General features: G+C 33.8%; 1 protein-coding gene across 4 annotated transcripts; it reads right to left on the reverse strand.

Annotated features, from left to right (window-relative positions):
• Positions 1-336: 336 nt before the first annotated feature.
• Positions 337-3,740, reverse strand: LOC108484593 (axial regulator YABBY 5-like). Of its 4 annotated transcripts, XM_053029907.1 has the most exons (9): positions 3,656-3,740; positions 3,416-3,570; positions 2,818-2,934; positions 1,978-2,100; positions 1,388-1,514; positions 1,237-1,285; positions 1,067-1,142; positions 907-975; positions 673-753 (listed from the first exon to the last, which is right to left on the reverse strand). In XM_053029907.1, exons 3-9 carry the CDS (start codon positions 2,890-2,892, stop codon positions 715-717), a joined length of 558 nt encoding a protein of 185 aa, XP_052885867.1. In that variant the 5' UTR covers positions 2,893-2,934; positions 3,416-3,570; positions 3,656-3,740; the 3' UTR covers positions 673-714. The 4 variants fall into 4 exon arrangements, with proteins under 4 accessions (XP_017643927.1, XP_052885867.1, XP_052885866.1 ...); XM_053029906.1 differs by lacking the exon at positions 3,656-3,740 and having other exon boundaries at positions 3,416-3,612; XM_053029908.1 differs by lacking the exons at positions 3,416-3,570; positions 3,656-3,740 and adding an exon at positions 2,367-2,510 and having other exon boundaries at positions 2,818-3,394.
• Between the last annotated feature and the right edge of the window lie 18,027 nt (positions 3,741-21,767).

The following is a 21,767-nucleotide window of genomic DNA, read 5'->3' on the forward strand; positions in this document are numbered from 1 at the left end:
TTGAAAAGTTAGTATTCAAGATTGAAATACGTAGACTCTAATATATTATGTGACGTTGTCATGAGAGGGAGTAAATATCATTTGTACTCTTTTACCCTTAACTGATTTTTTCTCACCAAATTTTCTTGGTAAGCTTTTTAATAAGGTAGGATGTTATGCGTATTAATATTTTAACAAGATTGATTTATTGTTTGTTTTCAAAATTTTAATTTAATCCAAACCACTCAAATAGTAGAATGATTAACAATGTAATTTGTAAATTGATTTAAAAAGTATGTTGATAGAGAATATCAAATATTAATGAACATAAAATTTGATGATGAAATTAATTTCAAATTTTGATAATTAAAATAAAACTTTAAAAAAATTAAGTGATAGATAACATACATTCTCTTATAATATAAATTATAATAAAATATATATGTTGAGTTGGAAAAGGATGAAAGAAAATTAGTAGCAAACAATCCAAGACAAATAAAACTAAGGATATATCCTTAAAAGCATTGATCAACACTTTTCCTCACTTCAAACTTCAAATCTCAAACCATATTGCCTTCTTCTTAGGCCTGCTTAAAACCATCAACTTCAATCCATTACTTTTTATATAAAACAAATTCATGAATTTATTCTAAAAATGTATAAATTCCTGAATTGGAAAAATACTCATAAATGTTATATGTATTATTATCACACAGTTTATATTATTTTCAAAGTCTAAATCCATAATTTCATATCAAAATTCTCAAACACAACCTGAAAATAGGAGAAATCCTCAAACCCATTAATACCCACTTCTTAAGAATAACCAAATGAACTAACTATAAAAGAAGCCATTTCTACCTTAAAGCAAGATAATCAAAGCTGAGTTTTGCAATGAACATTCCCTAAACAGAATTAGCCACTTACATTATTCATCTTAGTTTGGTTGTTGGTTTCCAGCATCAGCCCAAAATGGATATGAGGAAAGTGTGCCCACTCCATGTACGAATTGATTAAAAATAAAAAAAGTCAGTATAAACCAAAAAAAGTAAATTCTAAACAAATTTGTTACCATGCATTTCCTTACATTCTTAGCAGCAGTGCTGAATGCTTCTCTGTGGCTGATATCTGGATTGTTGGCCTTGATCCTTTGAATCTCCTCTCTACATTGGTCCACAATTAAATCCATATAATTATTTACTCTACTGTCAGACATTTAGCCTTCCATATAAGTTAATGGTGTTTAAGATATCGTACTTAATGAAGCGGTTGTATGCAGAAGGTACTCGCTGCCTCTTCTCGGGAGCTGAAAAACAAACAATGGCCCCTTACGCACATTATTTAAGAAAAAAAGTGGAAGGACTCAAAAAACAAGGTTTTAAATAGAGAGTTTATTTAATTAACTTACGTCGGTTCACTACCCTTTCCTCAGTCGCATTGTTAGGCAGAGGAGGTCGCATTGACAACTTGTTGTGGCTGCATTTCGATGAGGAACCCAAATCCCTCCTATAATCCTCTATTGCATTATTGGGTGCCTAATTATTATCATAATGTACTGGCTGATTAGTCCTTTCTTAAGTGAGAGAGAGAAAAAAACATTCAAGTGGGTGAATCAGTTAGAATTGTACCATCATTTAATATAGACCCCTAAATAAGTTTTGTAATGAAAAAAACCAATTGTTCTCTTACAAAAACCCACCCACCTTTTGCCTCTTTCAATTTTCATCTTGTTTTTGTTTCCCTAGATGAAGACAAAGTTCTCCAAATGAAATCATTACAGCACTAACTTACATGTCAATCAAATCAAGCTACCCAAAATCAGACCTTAGTAAACAAAAACAAAACATGAAAAGCGGCTGTAAAGTCCAGCTCCACCGAAAAGCAAATTAATTAGGTTTCAATCATGGAGGCTGCTAGGGTTTCCCTGTCGACTGCAACTATTACATAAAAAGAAAAATAAAATTTAATTAGAAATTCATCATTCATATATCATATCACCTGAATATCTTGCCATGACAGTGACTGAGATGCGGCGGCTGCCATGTTAACGGACCATAGATTGGTGCAGTGCCCGCATCGGACTGTCACTATATCAAACAGACTGCTGCATGGAACGCTCACCTGCGCATTAATCCCTTAATTAATTAACTATTTTTTTATTAATAGTTTGCAAACCAAAATTCAGCTGTAAATTAGTAACCACGAATCAAAGAAAATCACAGATCAGCTGAAGATTCTTAAAAAAAAAGGATTTTCTTTATGATAATGATATGCTAGCTTCTATTTTCTTCCTAGATCAACAATATATTCAACTTAAGAAGGAAAAAAAGGAAAAAATAGTGACTAGGTCATTCGAATATTGGTCAAGGAAGAAGCTTCTTTTTTACCCCAAAAAACATAATTAAAAAAAAAAAGATCAGAAATCTCAAAGGCTTTCACTTCCTCTCTTTTTCTCTCTGGTCTTTGCATTAAGACTTTATCTTTGACTGCAAAAGAAGAAGAAAAAGAAAAGTCCAACGATGGAGACCTGACTGGTAACAAAAACAAGAAAACCCAGAAAGAAAATCAATAGGTTTCAGTAAAAAGCTATCCTCAGAAGCAAAGAGACAGCTTTTATCAGCATCTAAATTGTTCTTTTCTTCTTGTAAGATATACATGGAGAAAGAAATTACTACCAACACTTAAAAATATGAATTAAAAAAGATGTTAGTGGTGGCCTGTTGATAAGAAAGTGTGGAAATAAAGAAAAAATAAATAAAAAAGGCAGATCCCACCCATTAGAAAAAAAAAAAAAAAGGAAAAGAAGAAGAAGCAGCAAAGATCCATCAGATAAGATACCGCAAGAACTATGTTGCAAAAGTTGCAAGGGATATAGCAGAGTTGCTCAGGCACAACTTCGATGCAGCTCGACATGTCTTTCAAAGCTTAAAAGCAACCTCTCCTCAACCCCAACCCCTAGAAGGAACACCAAGCAAGAAAGATAACCAAATAGTTCGTCTCTCTAGATAACAAACTAGTAAAAACCACAAGAGGAAAGCAACACTCGGAACCCCCCCAAAAAAAGCTTTTAATTCCCTCCTCAACTCCTTGCTTTAAACCCGGGCTATGTATATCACACCAGTAAACTAAATTTCCCTTTATGTATAGAAAAATTTATTGGGAGAGAGAACCAAGGGATAGCATCCAAAGAGGTATTTAATAAGATATATATTTATATATATATATATATATAAGAATGAAAAGAAAAAGAAAAGTGGGTAATTAGTGCCGATCGAAGTAGCCAGGGGTGGCAGCAAATGCTGCTGGGACGTGGAAGAGGAAATAAAAGGGTGATTTTCTCTAATGGGAAACCGGGTTTAGTGCAATTACTTGGTATTGGTGAGTTAAGGAGATTAGGGTTTGAAGAGAAACGAAAAAGGAATTTTGGAAGTATTACCTATCCTGTCCAGATTATGCTTGTTGCTATTATAATGAAATGAGTGTGACCCTGATCCTGACAACACCCCCCCTGCTACTTCCTCAGCGGACGATGGGGGCTAACTTTTCTTATCTCATTCCTTCTTTCTTCAACTATATGTAAATGGAATCTACCTACAAGATGTTAGAAGAAGTGGAAGTATTAGATTAAATTTAAATCTTAAAATCAATATTATTAAAAGTTTTACTTAAATACTACCTTCAATTTGAATAGTTTTAGACTCAAACTGCAAAATAATTAAATTAAAACACTTGTTATACCAAAAAAACAACTTGTCCAAAGCAACCTTAACAACAACGCTTAGCAATATTAAAGCTGTAGGATCTTGACTGTCCATTTTCAAATTTCATCATGTAAATATTATATGAGGACTAACTTATTAATATAATTAGTTAACTATATCCTCAAAGAAAAAAAAAAGTTGAAGGGTAACATTTTCAAATTCAAAATTCTAACATTAGTAACATTTTCGGTGTTCATGGGATTTAACCCTTCAAATTTCAACTTTTTAAAACTTTTAGTGTCCTTGGTCAACTAACTCCTATAGCAATTTAAATAATGCACCTTATATTTGTGAATAAATGGTAATAATCTTCAGCCCTAATATTTAAAATCCTTCCTCTTTACCTTTGGTTTCTTAACCTTAATTCTATATGTAATTTAATAACGACTTATAAAGGTTGTCATTCATTTAGTAAAGATTTGAGATATTTTTTCTATAACAATTATCTAGCTAGGGATGACCAAAGAAAAAAGAAAAAAAACTTAGGGTTCATTTTTTTAGCTGACAATTCAGCAAGCTGATATGGTGAAATGCACTCTTAAAATCGTTCGAAAAATAGATAAAACGTAAATGAAATTTGAAAACACACCTTTGATCATATTAAGAAATTAATATATAATATAATGATGAGAAGTTTATAATTACAAGATCAAGTAAATTTGTATGAGAACTTCAAATTTCATATAATTAGGTGTAAAATGAGTGATTTTTTGAACGATGAAGCCAAAGTGGGAACCATATTATTGCACCAAGTGGGGGGGTGTTTGAGTATCAATGACAAAGGGGAGTCATGGACCCTATTACAGTTGTGTTTCGAAAGGGTTATTAAAGAAAAAAAGGGACGACAGTAATAAGCAAAGCCTGCTGATGATGAAGCAAGTTGTGTCTGCTGTAAACCGAAAGGGAAAGTTCACTGAGCTCTTTCATCTTTATAATAGAAAGGGTTAAGCCTAAGATGAGATGAGATCGTGTACAGATTCTTTTTATTGCTTATACGATAGGGGTGCAGTAATAAATATAATTATATAGCATTATCTTCATATATAGGATGGGATCTTGGTGTGATATGTATATGGTGGGCTGATCTCTATGATCTGCAATACTGTGTTTGTTTGTAGTTTGAAGTAGGCACTTTAGTAGGAAAGTAATGGTGTCTATATCTAGGTGAATATGAAGCTCAGGAATTCAAGCTGATTGAAGCTTTAGAGAAGATAATTACTTTCTTCTAAGGCTAAAATTTTTATAAAAAAAAAAAACACTAACTTAGTAACTTTATTTAAGGAAGTTTTAAATTTTAATTTTTAAGATATGCAATTAAAATTGCCCTATTTTTTTTTCTAAAAGAAACAAAAAGATCAACTAATTAGTTACATCCATATGAACAGAAAAAAAAACCTCTAGCCTAATATTTCTTTATAAAATTCCGAACCATAAAAGGGGGAAATCAAAAAATTGCAAATCAACTTTAGAAGTTAAAGCTCCTTTTGCCAAGCAATCAGCAGCTGCATTTTGCACCCTGGGGATATAGCGCAACTGCCAATAGTTTTCCTGAGAAAGAATATTCTGGATTCGCCGAATCAAAGTAGAATTCGACATACCTAAAAATCTCCCTTGGATGGCCCGAATAACGTCCAAACTGTCCGAGAGGATTATTACACAATCGTGACCTCTTCTTTGAGTGAGCTTGAGACCTTCAAGGATGCCCCACAGTTCAGCATAAAAAATTTAGCACTTTCAAATATATCGGTTAAAACCAAAGAGCCACTGTCCATTAATTCCTATCTCTCGCGACCCCTCCAGCAGATCTATTTCCAGTATCCAATCTCATAGCCCCATCAGTCGATTTAGTTTTAGCTTATATGGCATTGTTGTTAATGCAATAATGAGGAAGACGTTAGTTTAAACGTACTTAAGCGCATTTTTTCCTCTAATTTAAGGGTGAAGACAATTCTTTTGGCTATCCATATTAATTTTTTTGGCTATCCATATTTGAAGTGATAAAATGGTCATTCAACTGCTTTGTATTTTTTGCTTTGATTCCGGTAATTGTAGTTATCTATATGATGGAGAGATGATAAGACAATTCTAAAGTTGACATAATAATAAATTTAGTCCTTAATATTTATACATTGTTTCAATTTGATCATAATTCTAAAAAAATAACCATTGAAATTTACACAACCTCAATTTAAACAAAAAATAAAAGAATTCAAATATATATAATAATTTTAAAAATTATATAAAAATAAGTTTTGAAAATTTCATATAAAAAATTCTCAAAAATTATAAAATATGAACAAATTCATTAAAAAATTTAAAATAAAATCTACAATAAAATATATGAAAATTCTAAAACTACACATAAATTGAAAATAAAAAAATGTACTCCACGGTTTCCTTCTTTTGAAACCAAAATTCTTAATATTAGAGTAACTCGAATTAGTTATAAGTGATTGTAAGTTTAGTTACAGGGTAATTTCACTATCTGTTGTAATTAGAACTATATGTATGGAAAGGGTCTTTAGTTTTGCTAGAGAAAAGATTAATGAATTATATTTCTATTATGGTAACAAAGTTTTAGTAGTTGTTGATTGCTACATTGATAGATCTTGCATGCATAAGAGACTCAGCAAATGGAAGGTTTTTCAACCCATTTGCATTTGTGTCACAAAAGGTAGCAGTTTTAGTTGATGATAGTAATTTTTTGCCGTGGAAACAACATGTGTTACTAGTTCTCAAAACCCATTGACTACACTTTTTCATTAATGGTACAATTATCGTGCCGCCGCAAGATATTGTTGGGTTTGACGGTGTATCAGTTGAAAATTCGGCCTATGATCAATATTAGCAACAAGATTCTACTTTGTGTGCCTAGCTTTTTTCTACCATCACTGCTTCATTGCACAATCAACTGGTTGATTGTTTATCTTCGGCTTTTGAATTTTTGGATACTCTCACACGAATTTTTGGTAGCTAATCTGCCACCAAAGCAATTAGGTATCGATCTTTACTTCACAATTTTAAGAAAAATAACCTTTCAATGTCTGATTACCTGGTAGGGATTAAACACCATTGCAATTCCTTAGCGGGAGCAGTCAACAGGTGTCTTTGGAGGAGCAACACTCTGCTGTTCTGAATGGTCTTTCATCGGAATATGATCATGTAGTTTCTATTGTTACAACGAGCAGAGTCACTTTTGATTTACAAGGGATCTCAATGGCGCTTCTCGATGCGGAAGCTCATTAGGAAGCCCATTTATCTTAGAGTACGATATTGGAAAATCTTACGGTGGATAACAAGTCATCTAAGCCAGCTTCATCGGATCTTCCCACATACACTAGTCAACCACTACCTCAGGCGTTTTGATCTAGTTGTGGAGCTTTTCATAGTCAAGGACGTGGACGGTTGGTTGTGGTATACGACTGCAATTCAAATATGCGGCAAGTTTGGGCACGTTGCTTACTACTACTACCATTGGTACTATTCTACGTACGATAAGGATGATGCTGAAAATGTTAATCCTAATTTAGGGTTAGGTCAATTGGGCTCTTCTTTTCATAGGCCCACTTCCTAAAAAATCTTGAACCAATCTCTGCCTATATGTGTCATGTTGAAAATAGGCTATCAGGTTCTCATCCAACTAGGTCGACAGCTGGGTCTTTTAATTGTTAGAATTCTGGGTCTTTTGAGTGTCATTAGTCTGGGATTCATACACATTATCCAAATGGTGGCCATCATTCTTGTTTTTCCCATTATGTTTGTTCTGTTTCTGGCATTTCTCCATGTTCTGCAAGTGTGCCTAACATGTATCCATCAGTTGTTGCATCAATTAATACTATTCCATCAGTCGTCTCTGACTTAGCTTGGTATCCAGATAGTAGAGTGACAACACATTTGACTAATGACATTGCTAAGCTTACTGAATGTCGTGTGTATAATGGGTCAGGTAAGCTGGTTGTTGGGAATGATCATTCCATAACTATTTCTCATATTGGTAAGACTATTTTATCTGATGGATCTCACTCATTGCCACTTAAAGATTTACTCTATGTGCCTAATATTCGCAAAAAACTTTTTTCTATTTCAAATTTTGTAAGGACAATAATATGTATTTTGAGTTTTATCTCACTTCTTGCTTTATAAAGGATCTAGCAACCAAACGGATATTGCTTCAGGGCACCGAGATAAGCCATTTGTGGCTAGTAACACAGTCTATTCAACACTTCTTGAGTTTGTTGTTGCTGACTTATGGGGTCCAACTCCTTATTATTCTTCTAGTTGTCAATACTACATCTCTTTTATGGATGCTTTTTCGCGACACATATGGATTTATTTTTTTCGAAAATAATATGAGCATTGAATGCTTTTTTATCATTCAAAACTCATGTTGAACTACAGTTGGGAGTTAAGAGCAAGCAGATTCAAACTAATGGTGGATGAGAGTTTCAAAGCTTTGTTCCATATTTTAAGAAATAATGTATAACACATCGTCTCTCTTGTCCATACACATTTGAGTAAAACGACTTGGTGGAAAGATGACATTGGTAGATTGTTGAAATGGGTCTAGTGCTTCTTGCTCATGCCTTTTTACCTTTTAGTTATTGAACTAATGTTTTTATCTTTGGATTCTATCTTTTGAGCGTGCTTTCGAGGAAGGTGGTAGGTTGAATGTCTCCAAGTGAAAGACTTAAAGGTCAAAACCCTTACTACAAAGGGTTTCGAGTGTTTAGGTGTCTTTGTTATCCTTTTCTTTAAGGCCATACAATTTTCATAAGTTGCAGTACTGATCCACGTCGTGCACATTTTTAGGGTATGCTCCTAATCACAAAGGTTATAAATGCTTGAATAAAGCTAGGCCTATGTACATTTCTCGGCATGTGCAATTTGATGAGGATGTTTTTCCTTTTTCCAAGTTCAAATCTTTTATTTCGAGTTCTCCTTTAGTATCAAATAACTCAAGTATTGTTACTACACTCCCAATCTTCATGTTTCCTCCATCTATGAGTACTTCCTCAGTGGTACATAATGATGTTGCTTCTGGCTCTTATATGTTATCTCCTCAGTATTCTTCTACTTCTATTAGTGGTGCTGCTCCTATTGTATATGTACTAGACTTGGTGGTTGTTCAACATGATCCGATGGTGATTCCTTTGGGTTCTTCAGTGCATTTGGATCAGCAAACATCTATTTATAATAACTGTCATTGATAAGTCATAAAAATAACATATTTTTAATCTCATTCTTGATGCAATTTTGGATTATTTATTACGTAAATTAGTGAACTTGATGCTCATAATCCTTTAAATTCATGTTTCTATACTTAAGAGACATTTGGGAGAGAAATAGTTAAAATAAACCAAAATCAGACAAATAGAGCTGTTTCCAGGATCCATATGGCCTAGGCATTTCCAAACTAGCTAGCCACAAGCCTGTGTGGCTCACACGGGCTAGCCACATGCTCATGTTCCAGCCCCTGTCAATATCGTACATTACTTCCCAAATACACGAAAAACCTAATTTTTAAGCTTTCTGAGCATTCTAAAGTCTATAAATACATATTAGAAGAAACTGAAGGGGGTGCTAAGAGAAGAATGAAGAAAAGACTTGAAGAACGCCATCGGAATCAACTCAGAAGCGGATCTCCTTCAAGATTGAAGATCTCCATCTAATTTCCTTCGATGTTTTATTGAGTTTTTTTATGTCTTGTTGTTATCGTAACTTTGAGATGTTTGCATGCCAGATTATGAATTAAATTCCCTAGATACATAGGGAAGATGAAACCTATGATGAATTTTATTATTTGATTTCTGATTTACATGATAAATACTTGATTCTTGTTCTCAATTATGTATGCTTATTTCGTGTTTTAATATTTTTGGGATATTAATTCATGTTTAATGTGCTTATTTCAGTGGAGCAAAAGTCCATGTTTAAGAGTAGATCTAGCATAATTGAGTGAAGTTGCATGCAATTTTAGAAATAGAACGACATAAACTGAATTAGAGTCAAATCTAATAAGAGAATCCATAGATTGAGTTAATGCGATGATAGGGGTTTTAATTAGAAAGAGATTTCAATTAATCAACCTAGAGTCAGTTGTTCTTACTTTTGAAAGGGATATTAACATAATTTAGGGATTTCTACGGATCAAGACACAAGTGAATAAATCGTTTAATTCAGATTCAAAATAATAGGTAAAGCCTAGGTGGATTCTTTCCTTGGTATTGTCTTTCTCATTGGTTGCCTTCAATTATTTTTCTTATTTCATTATCAGTTGCGTTCGTAGTTAAATTAGATTAAAAATAATCACTTCAATTTATCGGCTAAATAATAGAAAAATGGTAATTTCTAGTACTTTTAGTCCTCGTGGATACGATATTCCCTATTCACCATAGCTATACTATTGTTCGATAGGTGCGTTTGCCTTTGTCATAATTATAGTTAGTTTAGTGGCCATCAGTCATCCTAGGATAACTCGAAGAAAAATGGGTGTTTACAAGCCCAAAGTTTACACTTCCACAATAAATCCGGTTGAGCCGAGTGACATTCATGAGGCCATGTCTATTTCGTCCTAGAAAAATGTTGTTCATGATAAGTTATAGGCTCTAGTCAAGAATAATACCTTGGATTTAGTCTCTCCACCAGCTGATAGATCACTTTTGGGCTGCAAATAGTTATTCAAAATTAAGAACTCCAATGAGAGTGTAGCCCGTAACAAAGTTCGTCTCGTCGCTCAAGGGATTTTACAAGCTCCTAGGTTATATTACCATGAGGCTTTCAACCCAGTGGTCAAAGCTAATACCGTCATAACAATCTTTGCTTTAGTCATGTTAAGAAAGTGGAAGTTGTGTCAAGTTGATGTGAACAATGCGTTCTTGAATGGTGACTTGGTTAAAGTTATTTACATGAAACAACCTCTTGGGTTTGAGGTGTGTGATGCTGATGGAAATCCACTTGCATGTCGGCTGAACAAAGCTTTGTATGGTCTTAAGTATGCATTAAGGGTATGGTTTGAAAAGTTACGATATTTTCTTGTTCAACAGTTGAAATTTCAATCTTCAAAAGCTGACCCATCATTGTTTTTCAAGTAGGTTGTATCAAGTTATGTGTTTATGCTTGTGTATTTTGATGATATAATAGTAACTGGTGATAATTGTTCTGAACTTGAGAAGGTGATTCGGTGTCTTAATGAGAAGTTTTTTTTGAAGGACTTAGGCAAGTTAAGTTATTTTCTTAATCTTGAAATTCATCATCATGATGAGTACATTCATGTATCTCAGCAAAAGTATGCTCGCGAACTATTAGAGCATGCCAACATGGCAAATGCCAAGCCGTTAAACACCTCAATAGTAACTTCTCCTAGTTTGATTGCTGTGGCTGGTTCCTTACTTGGGGATGGTACTTTCTATAGGCAAATTGTGGGTAGTTTCCAATATTTGTGCTTAACTAGGCCAGACATAACATTTGCTATTAATAAAGTTAGCCAGTACATGCATCAACCCCATGATGGGCATTGGGCAGCTGTCAAACGAATTCTGAGGTATATCCAAGGTACAGTTACTCATGGATCGGTGTTTCAGCCTTTGAGTGTGTCCTTGACAGGTTTTTCTGATTCTGACTGGGTTAGTTCACTTGAAGATCGTCAGTCAACCTCAAGTTTTTGCTTGTATCTTAAGGATAATCTCATTGGTTGGGCTTTCAAGAAGTAGAGTGTGGTGTCTTGGTCAACATCTAATGCTGAATATATAAGTATTTGAATGCTACATCCAAGTTGACTTAGTTTCACTCGTTGCTTGATGAAATCAGAGTAAAACTTAAAGGTGTACCAATAATTTGGTGTGACAATTCCAACATTGTGCCTTTGGCTGCCAATCTTGTGTTGCATGCTCAACTCAAGCATGTTGAGCTTGATTTACATTTTGTTCATGATAAGGTGCTTAGTGGTTAGCTTCAAGTGAATCATGTACCTAACAGTGATCAGATAGCTAATGTACTTACCAAGTCATTGACTGCATGAGCGTTTTCTCATTGTCGTGACAAAATGAATGTAATAGTAATTGATGATTTTTTTTTTTTTTGTGAGCCTGGAGAAGGAATATTAGAATAACTAGAATTAGTTATAAGTAATTGAAAATTTACTATCTGTTGTAATTAGAAGTATATGCATGGCAAAGTTCTCTAGTTTTGGTAGAGAAAGATTAATGAATTACATTTCTATTATTAAAACTTTTTAACTACCCCATAAATAAATAAATAAACTCCATTCATTCTTCAACCACACATCACTTTTATCTCATCCCCAATTGAACCATCATCCACGTCATGCCCATCTCATTTTCTGTTTGAATTCCTATTAAATCAATTTTGTGGGTTTGTTACTTAGTCTCACCAAAATTAATCCACAAAAATTGCTTAAATGTTATTGAGTAAATTGAAAAGTCATAAGAAATAAAATGAAGTAGTGAATTTAAGTATAAAATTTGTTTGATATATTTTTAAAATTAAGTATGGAATATGATTAGATTGTTTGATAAAAGTAATTTTCAAAATTTTAAAGGTAAAATATTTAAAGGATAATGTTAAAAGAAATAAAATTAAATTAAAATTAAAAATTGTACTTTAAGTGATAAGTCGTTCTTTATCTACTTATCATTTTCCATAATTTTCATTGAAAAAATTCTATAATTTACTTTGTATTATAGATTATCAAACATACTTAAAAAATTATATCACTAAAAATTTGGGTTCCTTCTGATTTAAGGAAACAGAGGCCATTTTCGTTTTCATTTTCTTGGAAAATGGAAAACATTGAAGAAAATGTGTTTGGTGAAAAAAATTAAAATGATTTTAAAAAATGAAAATATGTGAAAATTAGAAAATAATAAAAGTTATTTTCATTGTTTTCACTAAAAATGTTTTTGTAAAAGTGAAAATAATGAAAATAGAGTTTTTTAACTTTAAATTAATTGACTCTAATTTAAATTGTATAAACACAAAAATATTCTTTTTTAATATTTTTCATATATTAAATTCAGTAGCCTCATCGAAATAAATATGAATGTAAAAATTGTTAATTTATTTCTCATTTTTTCTATTATAATAAAATAGTTACTAAATATGTTTTTATTATTGAAAACAATTTTTACCTTATTTACTAGCTAATTTAATTTTTAAATTAGTTATCAAACATTGTCTTAATAAAAAGTAAACTCATCTCCATATCTGTCCCTTTTGCAAGAATTTCTTCATCCCTTTCTTGCTTTCTCCTTTATGTTTTTCTACACTAGAGCCTAATTTGATAAACCATTAAAATTTATATTTTAAATGATTTAATATTTTCACATGTTTAATAATACAAATTAAAATAATCTGATAGAATTTTTCTATAAAAGTTTGAAAATAATAAGTAGAGAGCTACTTATCACTTAATGGAGAATATTTTCAATTAATTTATTTTTATTTTAATATTATATTATCCTATAAAATATTTTTAAGTTTAGATTTTAATTTTTGTTTAAAATAAGGTGAAATGTTTAAAAATAAAGATAAAAGGTAAAATATATTTTTTATAATTTAAAATCTATATTTATCAAACAATCTAATTATATTCAGTAATTAATTTTAAAAATATATTAAAAATTTTATAACTTAATTTTTAATTTATCAATTAACCCTTAAATTTTCTACATACATTTAATTTTTCAATTACTTCAAAGAAAAATAAGATTTCAATTATTAATATTCTAGCGTTAGAACCCTCAAGGAAAATAATTCCGAGTTTTTCTTAATAATCCAAGAGAAAAAGTTTCAAGAAGCTCTAAATCCAAGCAAACTATTTGAATTTGGCAACTTATATTTACTACTTATTTTTTTATCCTAATTAATATCTAAATTTAGAAACAGTAAACTAAGTTAATACTTTTTATTGGTAGTTAAAAGATTATTCTTTTACTTTCCATGAAGTTAGCGAGTACGCCCAAAAATTAATCATGAAATTGTTTACCTATTTTATTAATGAAGATATTGTCATTATTATTTTCTTTATCAAATTAAATAACTTGATTAATAACAATGCCTTGAGAATAATATAATTATTCTTAAATGCCTTTAGTTGAGTATTATTATGGGCTTGAACAATAATAATGCATTAAGACTAATATGTGGTTGATTGATGATAATATATTGTCATGGGTATGAGATATTAAGTCAATGCATGGATACATGTTAGAAGAATAGTATACAAAGCTAACCCACCATGAGAATGTTTCTTGAATTATTAGCAATTCTCTTAGTAATAATGGTATTTACGATCCTTAATATTAAGGTCACTATAGTTACAACATAGGGAGTTGTATATTCTGATATAGTCAAACATCTTCTGTAACGAGTAGTATTATAAAAATTGTTGTTGGATATAACACAAACTATGTAATAGAAGCAATATCTTGAGCCATTTAATTGAGTGAGACTAAAACTACGTAGTCATACTCAAATGAGTTGATATGATATATCAAACTCATTTGTTTATATTAGTCTACTCAGGATTCAAGAAATAAAAGATGGACTATACAATTGTGATTGTTTCATGACTTGTGTTCAATTCAGATACCATGAATAAAGGGATATCCTATACGATAATATTATCATATAAAGGTTATGTCGGACCATGACTTCCTTCAAATTGGATAGTACTGATACATTGCTAGATGTTGTTGTAGGCCAATTTTGGCCCGTTTACAAAATACCCAGGCCCATTAAACCATTTAACCCATCCTCAAACCCAAAACCTAAAATTAACCTAGCCCAACATCCAAGCCCAATTCCAAAACCCTAGACTCCCACTTGCCTCTTCCCACTCTCCCATGCTTTGTCGCCACCAAGACCACTCCCACTCTCCCATGCCGTCTGCGCCAAGACCATCACACACCCCATTGTCCATGCCCATGCCCCGCAAACAAGCAAAACAGAAGCAAGAATAGAGAATAATAATAAAGTATGTAAAAATTAGGCTATATAAAGCCACCCAAACAACAAAAAAAGGGGGAAAGGGATAAAAAAGTTTGTATCAAGAACACAAAAAAAAGGAAAGCTCAGAAGGTGAACTTCAATTTTTTCTCTGTTATCTCAATCTTTCTGTTTATCTTTGCTTTGTTTTATTTTTTTTCTTTAACTTACTTTAAAACGAAAAAGAATCAAGGAAGAAAAGAGTATTACCGGATCTACCCGTGGCCGCTCCCCTTTCCGTTCGGCACGATGAATCGCCGGTGATGATGGGTGTTGAAACCTTAACTGAAGAAAGGAGGAAGAGATAAAAGAGGGGAAGCAAAAAAAAAAAATCCAGCAAAAAATTCCAGCACCAAAAAAAAATTTCCAGAAAAAAATTTCCAGCAAAAAAAAAAAAAAACAATAGAACGACCCAAAACAAATTCAAATTAGAGATTGAAGAAACAAAAAAACCTAAGGTGATTTTTTTTATATTTTATTTTAATCCGATTTTAAGTTTTTAACCTATATATATTAAAACATAAAATATAAATAAAATAAAATAAAAACAAAAAAAGATTTTTTTTACCTTCTAAAACAATCAGTAGTACGGTGGCCGGCGGCCGGGCCACGGCGAACCTCCGTGACCGGTCGCCTGACCAATTCCTTCCCTCCCTTCTCTCTCCTCTCTCTTCCTCTCTCTTCCTTTTTTTTCTTTCCTCCTCCAAATAATTTTTTGGGTTATTTTGGCCTTATATAGCCCTCAAAAGCACGCGTTTTGGGGTTGTCATTTAACCCCAAAACGACATCGTTTTGACTTGGACCGGTTCGACCCGACCCGACCCGCCTAGGATCCGCGTGTTTTTTTAAAGGAAGGGCAAATTGCGCTTTTAGCCCTTCCGCTTTTTATTACTTTACAATTAAGTCATTTTTTGTTTTTTTAATTTGGCCCCGGAATTTGTCACGATTTTCAATTTAGTCCACAATGATGTGCTGCATTTTATGGGAAGGAATATTTGCTGTTTTGGTCCCCTGATGTTTCCGCGTGTGTTCAATATAGTCCTTTCCTTTTATTTTTATTTCAATTTTGCCCCAAATATTTTGTTTTTAGCTCAACTTAATCCTTTTTAGTTATTTTACTATTTAAATCAATTATTTTAGTATTATTATTATATTTTATTCACTTATGTAGTGTGTTAATATTTTTTATCATTTCTAATATGTATATATATATATATATATATATATGTGTATATATATATATATATATATATATATATATATTATGTATATATGCCATTAGTTATATATTTCTTATGTATATATTCTTAAATACTATTATATACATATATATATATATATATATGTATATTTTAAATTCCATATTGTGTATATATTATTATTACAAATTATTACTATTGCTAGTATTATTATAACTATTATTATATTAGTGTATATTTTATATACATATATATATATATATATATATATATATATATATATATTTTGCACATATCATTATTTTATATTATTGTTGTAAATTTTTATGTATTTATTTTTATGTACGTTTCCTAATATTTTCTTTTATTGTAGATATTATTATTATTATTACATACTTTTATTATATATATATACATATATATGTATTTTTATGTACATATTATTATTTTATATTATTATTACCAAATATATCATTTTTCCTATTTTATTATTAGTACATGATTTGTTTCTATTTTGTAAATATCATTATTATTGTTATTTTAATATTCTAGTATTCCATGTTAATATTTTTCATTAATGATATCTTCTTTTTTTTTTGCGTTCTTTATCTATTTTTAATTTCTCACTTTAGGAATATTTTTCTCATGTTTTAATTAATTTCAAAATAAGGCAATGTACCGATTTAATATTAAGCTATCAATTTCATCGCTATGTTGGGTGAAATTGTCGGCTTGTGAAACGGGACACCTTTCTAAAAAAAAATCGAAAACTAAAATTCCTATTTTTCAATCGGATCACGATTAAATATTATATTGAACTCGTATTTTGAAAATCAAGTCAATACATGTTTATGAGATACCAATTTTGGGCGTCGTGAGGGTGCTAATACCTTCCTCGCACAGAATCGACTCTCGAACCCCAATTTTTCTCTCGAACTTTCACGTAGACCTAAATTTGGCCTTCTTTTTGTTTTAAAATAATTTTATTAGGTGTCCGATCACACCTATAAAAAGGATCGGTGGCGACTCCCTTTGTTAATAAAATCGGAAGTTGGTTTTCAAATGTTTAATAAATCACCATAATTAGCGACCAAGCGTAAAATTTTTTTTTCGTCGCAACAGCTGGCGACTCCACTGGGGAAAAGCTTGCGAGTCGAGTCGAATTAAACACGTTTTGTCAAAATTTTCAAATTTCTTTGTTCAAAGTAAATATTTGGGTCGTGATCCGAAAATCTCGTTTTCAAAATTCATGCAATTGTATCGTGTTGTAAATATTTCTTCTAACTTGTTATTTGGTTTTTTTTTCAGTTTTCAATTTTTATGGTTTTAATTTTGGTTTAGTTTCTTTGAGTAAAACGTAAAGGTTTATGAGTTTTTCCCCACACACCGTGCACTTGCATTTTCGCATAACATGAGTTCTCTACCCGGCTCCGTCCGCTTAAGTGAAAGTAAACGCTACGCCTTCGTGAGTTAACTCGTCCCTCCGACAAAGCTAGTGAATACTTTCGGGTTACATATGACTTATGCTTTCATGAGTTAACTTGTCCCTCCGCATAGGCATAAGTAAATGTAATCCTCGAATTGAACTCGTGAGCTGTGATGGGTTATGACCGAGGCTTCGTCTTGATCTTAGCAGATGATAGTACGAGCAATTCGAAAATTGTCTAGAACCGAGATCGCATATAATGAACCATACGAGCTATCCAATTAGAGCCATGCCGAACCTCTGTCCGCTTATAGTCAGCAAAATAAGTACACGGGGAAAATGCCTTTTGCCTTTCATTTACACTGTTTATGCAAAATAATTGGATTGGGTAGTTTAGTTTGTTTTTCAAATTATATTTGTTGTGTTTACTGACCAAGTTTGTTTGTTTTTATTTTTATCATGCATCATAGGCATCATATTAGGAAGGTGTTGATTAAAGGTTGGTTGCCAAAAAACGGGTTTCTGATGGAGGAGTCAATTACACAAATAACCGAGAAGAATACCGTGGTTCGGGACTGGTCTCTAAAAACTCAGAGAGAAAAGGGGGATAGTCTAGTGGAAGGGTGTGTTGCCAATTTGCCCGAACATATAACTGTAAATGTTCTCCAAAATAACTTTGAGGATTTGGTTCGAATTTGGAATCAGTGGGATTCAGACACTAGAGACATTTTCATTGGGAGGTATGGAGATATAGCTCACCTGATCACCATCCGTGTAGACGAACAGTTGATTCAAGCCATGGTTCGGTTCTGGGACCCAGCTTATCAGTGTTTCACCTTCAATCAAGAAGACATGACTCCAACCATAGAAGAGTATGCTGCTTTACTCCGCATCGACAATGTACAATTCGGCAAAATATATGTGAAGGAGCCTAAGTCGATGACCTTCAAGAAAAGTTAGTGAGACCGATGACATGACTGATGCATGGGCCGAAAAAGCGGATAAAAAGAAGAATGAAACCATTTGCATTCCATGGTCCTCCCTACGAGATTTGGTTCGAACTATCCCGACATCTTTGAAAAGGGTAAATCTATTCGCTGGCCATTTATGGCTTGGTCATTTTCCCAAAAGTTCTCGGACATCTCGAAGTTGCAGTAGTTGATTTCTTCGAAAGGTTAAAACAAGGAGTCGACCCTGTCCCGACTATCCTAGCCGAAACCTTCAGGTCCCTGAGTACTTGTCGAAGGGTTGGAAAGGGACGATTTAGTGGATGTGCTCAGTTGCTCAATGTTTGGATTTTGAGTCACTTCTGGAAGGTAAAGCGCACTCCATTCCATATGTTTTCTAAAACATTCTCCCCACTAGAAGCTTACCTCAAGAAAGAATGGCCGAAGGAAGTCACCGAGCAACATTGGGTATCAGTTTTTCAAAATCTTCGCGCCGAGGATATAACATGGAGAGCACCCTGGATCCGTCCTTCAGTTCTGCTATACAAATGTGGAAGCCAAGATTGGGTACCTTTACTTGGGTTATGGGGAGGAGTTGGATATGCTCCGCTATTGGTCCAAAGGCAATTTTCTTGACAATTCCTCCCAGAATCGGAGGATTAGCACGATTCGAGTTCGCTTTCATGGGTGAAGGATATATGAAGAAAGTTCGAGACACTGCAAAGTCTTGGAAGGAAATTTATTTCATGGAATTAGCTTTGTATGCTGATACCCTTACCCAAGATTACGACATATGGAGGAAGCAACGGGTAAATAGTCAGCAGATCTCGTCAACAAGTTACACTGCTCGTAATCCTTTCTGAGGAAATGCCGTCGAGCTTGAAATGGCAAGACAAAAATTTGAATGAGAAAAGGCCAAGATGTCTCGGACCTTAGTGCCCTTCAAGAAGAAAACTATCAGTGAAGATTGAAGTTCAAAGTTGAAAGGTCCAGAACTGAAAAAGTACAAAGAGAAGCCGAGATTGTGAGAAACGACTTAAGGGACCTTCATTTGGAAAACAAGAAATTAAGAAGCACAATAAAGAATAGTGGGTTGGGCAAGTCGACAGCAGAGTGGAAGGAAGAAATTAGCAATATCAAGGGAGGAATGGAGTTTTGGAAGGGAAAAGCAAAGAAAGAGGAGGGAAAAGGTCACTTGCTATTTGTGATAGAGTTAAGAAGGAAGAACGCCGAGTATGAAATAGACTGCAGAATTGGCGAATAGTCAGTTTGAACATCAAGAATTAAAAAGGAAAACACGAGATCTAGAAAATATGCTGCAATCTCGTCAACAACAATTAGATAACCTCCTGAAGGCTCTAGAAGAAAAGAGTGAGCAGTACGATAGGGACATTCACGCGTATGAAGGAACTCTCAAAGGAAAAGAAATGCAACTCAACTTCTTGATCAATGAAATTCGCAAAGCGGCTATGCAAGTTATTCAATTATCAGATGAAGCCGAAGTTCTCAGTTGCCAATTCCCTCCAAGCCAAAGATCGAGCATATCAGAGTTTTTAGAGCAAGTGAAGAAACAAGGCAATGTGGCTAGGAAATTTGTGTAATCATTGGAAAAATGGAAACTTTGTGTAATAGACTATGTTGATAAATGAAATGCCTAAATATAGGGCTATCTTGAAATCAACACCATTTTTTTTTTTTGCATTCCTTGCATAAATAACATTTTGACATTCGTGCACTCATTCATGGATTCATAATTGCATATCCCATACTCGGTCGCTAAAGCAAAATATATAATTTGCAGTTGTAATACCACAAGACTGGAACCACGTCATCCATATAAAACGCGCTGACAAGCTAGAGTAATGGAGGCTGAATTCAATGAGAAAATTGAAAGGTTAGAAAGGGCTCAAAGAGAATTGTAAGAGCAACTGGCCAAATCGCAACAAGAGACGAGAGACCTAATGGTGAGATCTCGAGAGGAATCACTCGAGCAAAGAGATCAAATGGCCAAGATGATGGAGATGATGTCAGCTCTAGTTAAAGGAAAAGGACCCATGTGGAGCCTTGACATCGAGGAGTCTCGATCAAGAATTCACCACGATCAGGATCCACTCTATCCCCGTGATTCACTCCACCGCCGCATATACAACACGAGAGGGTATACTCAAGGGAACCCACCGGATTGGAACATCGACCTATGCCACCGCTCCACCCACTAATTTGGGGCAAGGAATATTCGCGTCAAACCTGGGGCTAGTCCTCACGATCCACTAGTCCCAGATCTGGATGACCCAACAGAGGTAGCCAAGTTGAAATCGGATAACCATGACGCAAAATATAGGGGTCTAGAGGAAAGACTCAAAGCGATAGAAGGCATCAAGTCTTCTCCGCACTAGGTGCCAAAGAACCCGATTTGATACCGATCCGGTTTTGCCCCAAGTTCAAACCGCTCGATTTTGAGAAGTATGATGGGACAAGATGTCCAAAGGCGCATCTGGTCATGTTTTGCCGAAAAATGACTGGTTATGTGAATGAGGATAAACTACTCATACATTGCTTTCAAGATAGTCTAACAGGGTCAGCTCTTCGGTGGTACAATCAACTTAGTAGAGAAAAGATTCGATCTTGGAAGGACTTGGCGTCAAGATTTTAAAGCAAGACAAGCATGTATCGGATATGGTGCCGCATCAGTATGACCTTGCAGATGATGGAGAAGAAACCAGTAGAATTCTTTAGACAGTAGCGCAAAGATGGAGAGATATCTCGGCCCAAGTGGAGCCTCCACTGACTAAGACTGAGATAACGGTCCTTTTTATCAATACTCTGAAAGCACCATTCTATGACAAGCTGGTGGGAAGTGCTACGAAGGATTTTTCAGATATCGTAATATCCGGTGAACTCATAGAGAATCTTGTCAAAAGTGGTAGAATGGAAGGATCAAGGCTCAAAGAAAGCAAAGAACAGTAAGGAAGAAAGAACCGAAGCCCACATGGTGGGAACCGAGAGTCGTTACATTCCCAATTCGTATCCTAACCAACCCCGACCTCGAAATTATCCACCCCCAAATTTCTATTATCCCCCTCAAACCCCTTACTACCAAGCACTATATCCGTCCTACCCCGTATACGCCACCAACAACCAAAGACCCGTCACCACATTCCCACAAAACACTCTACCCACTCAAAGCCAACCTAGAAATGAACCAAGACCAACAAGGCCCAATCCCGAGAGACAGCAATTCACCCCTATTCCTGTATCATATGAGGAATTGTACCAAAAACTTCTGGAGAAGCAATTAATATCACCCCATTACATGGCACCCCTTAAACCTCCATACCCGAAATGGTACGATCCAAACGCTAGTTGTGTATATCACGCAGGAAACCAGGGGCACTCTACTGAGAACTGTCTTGCTTTCAAAAGAAGAGTTCAAGGACTCATTGACGCGGGT

The sequence above is a fragment of the Gossypium arboreum genome, chromosome 6 (genome assembly GCF_025698485.1).
Source record: "Gossypium arboreum isolate Shixiya-1 chromosome 6, ASM2569848v2, whole genome shotgun sequence".
NCBI classification, from domain to species: Eukaryota; Viridiplantae; Streptophyta; class Magnoliopsida; order Malvales; family Malvaceae; genus Gossypium; species Gossypium arboreum.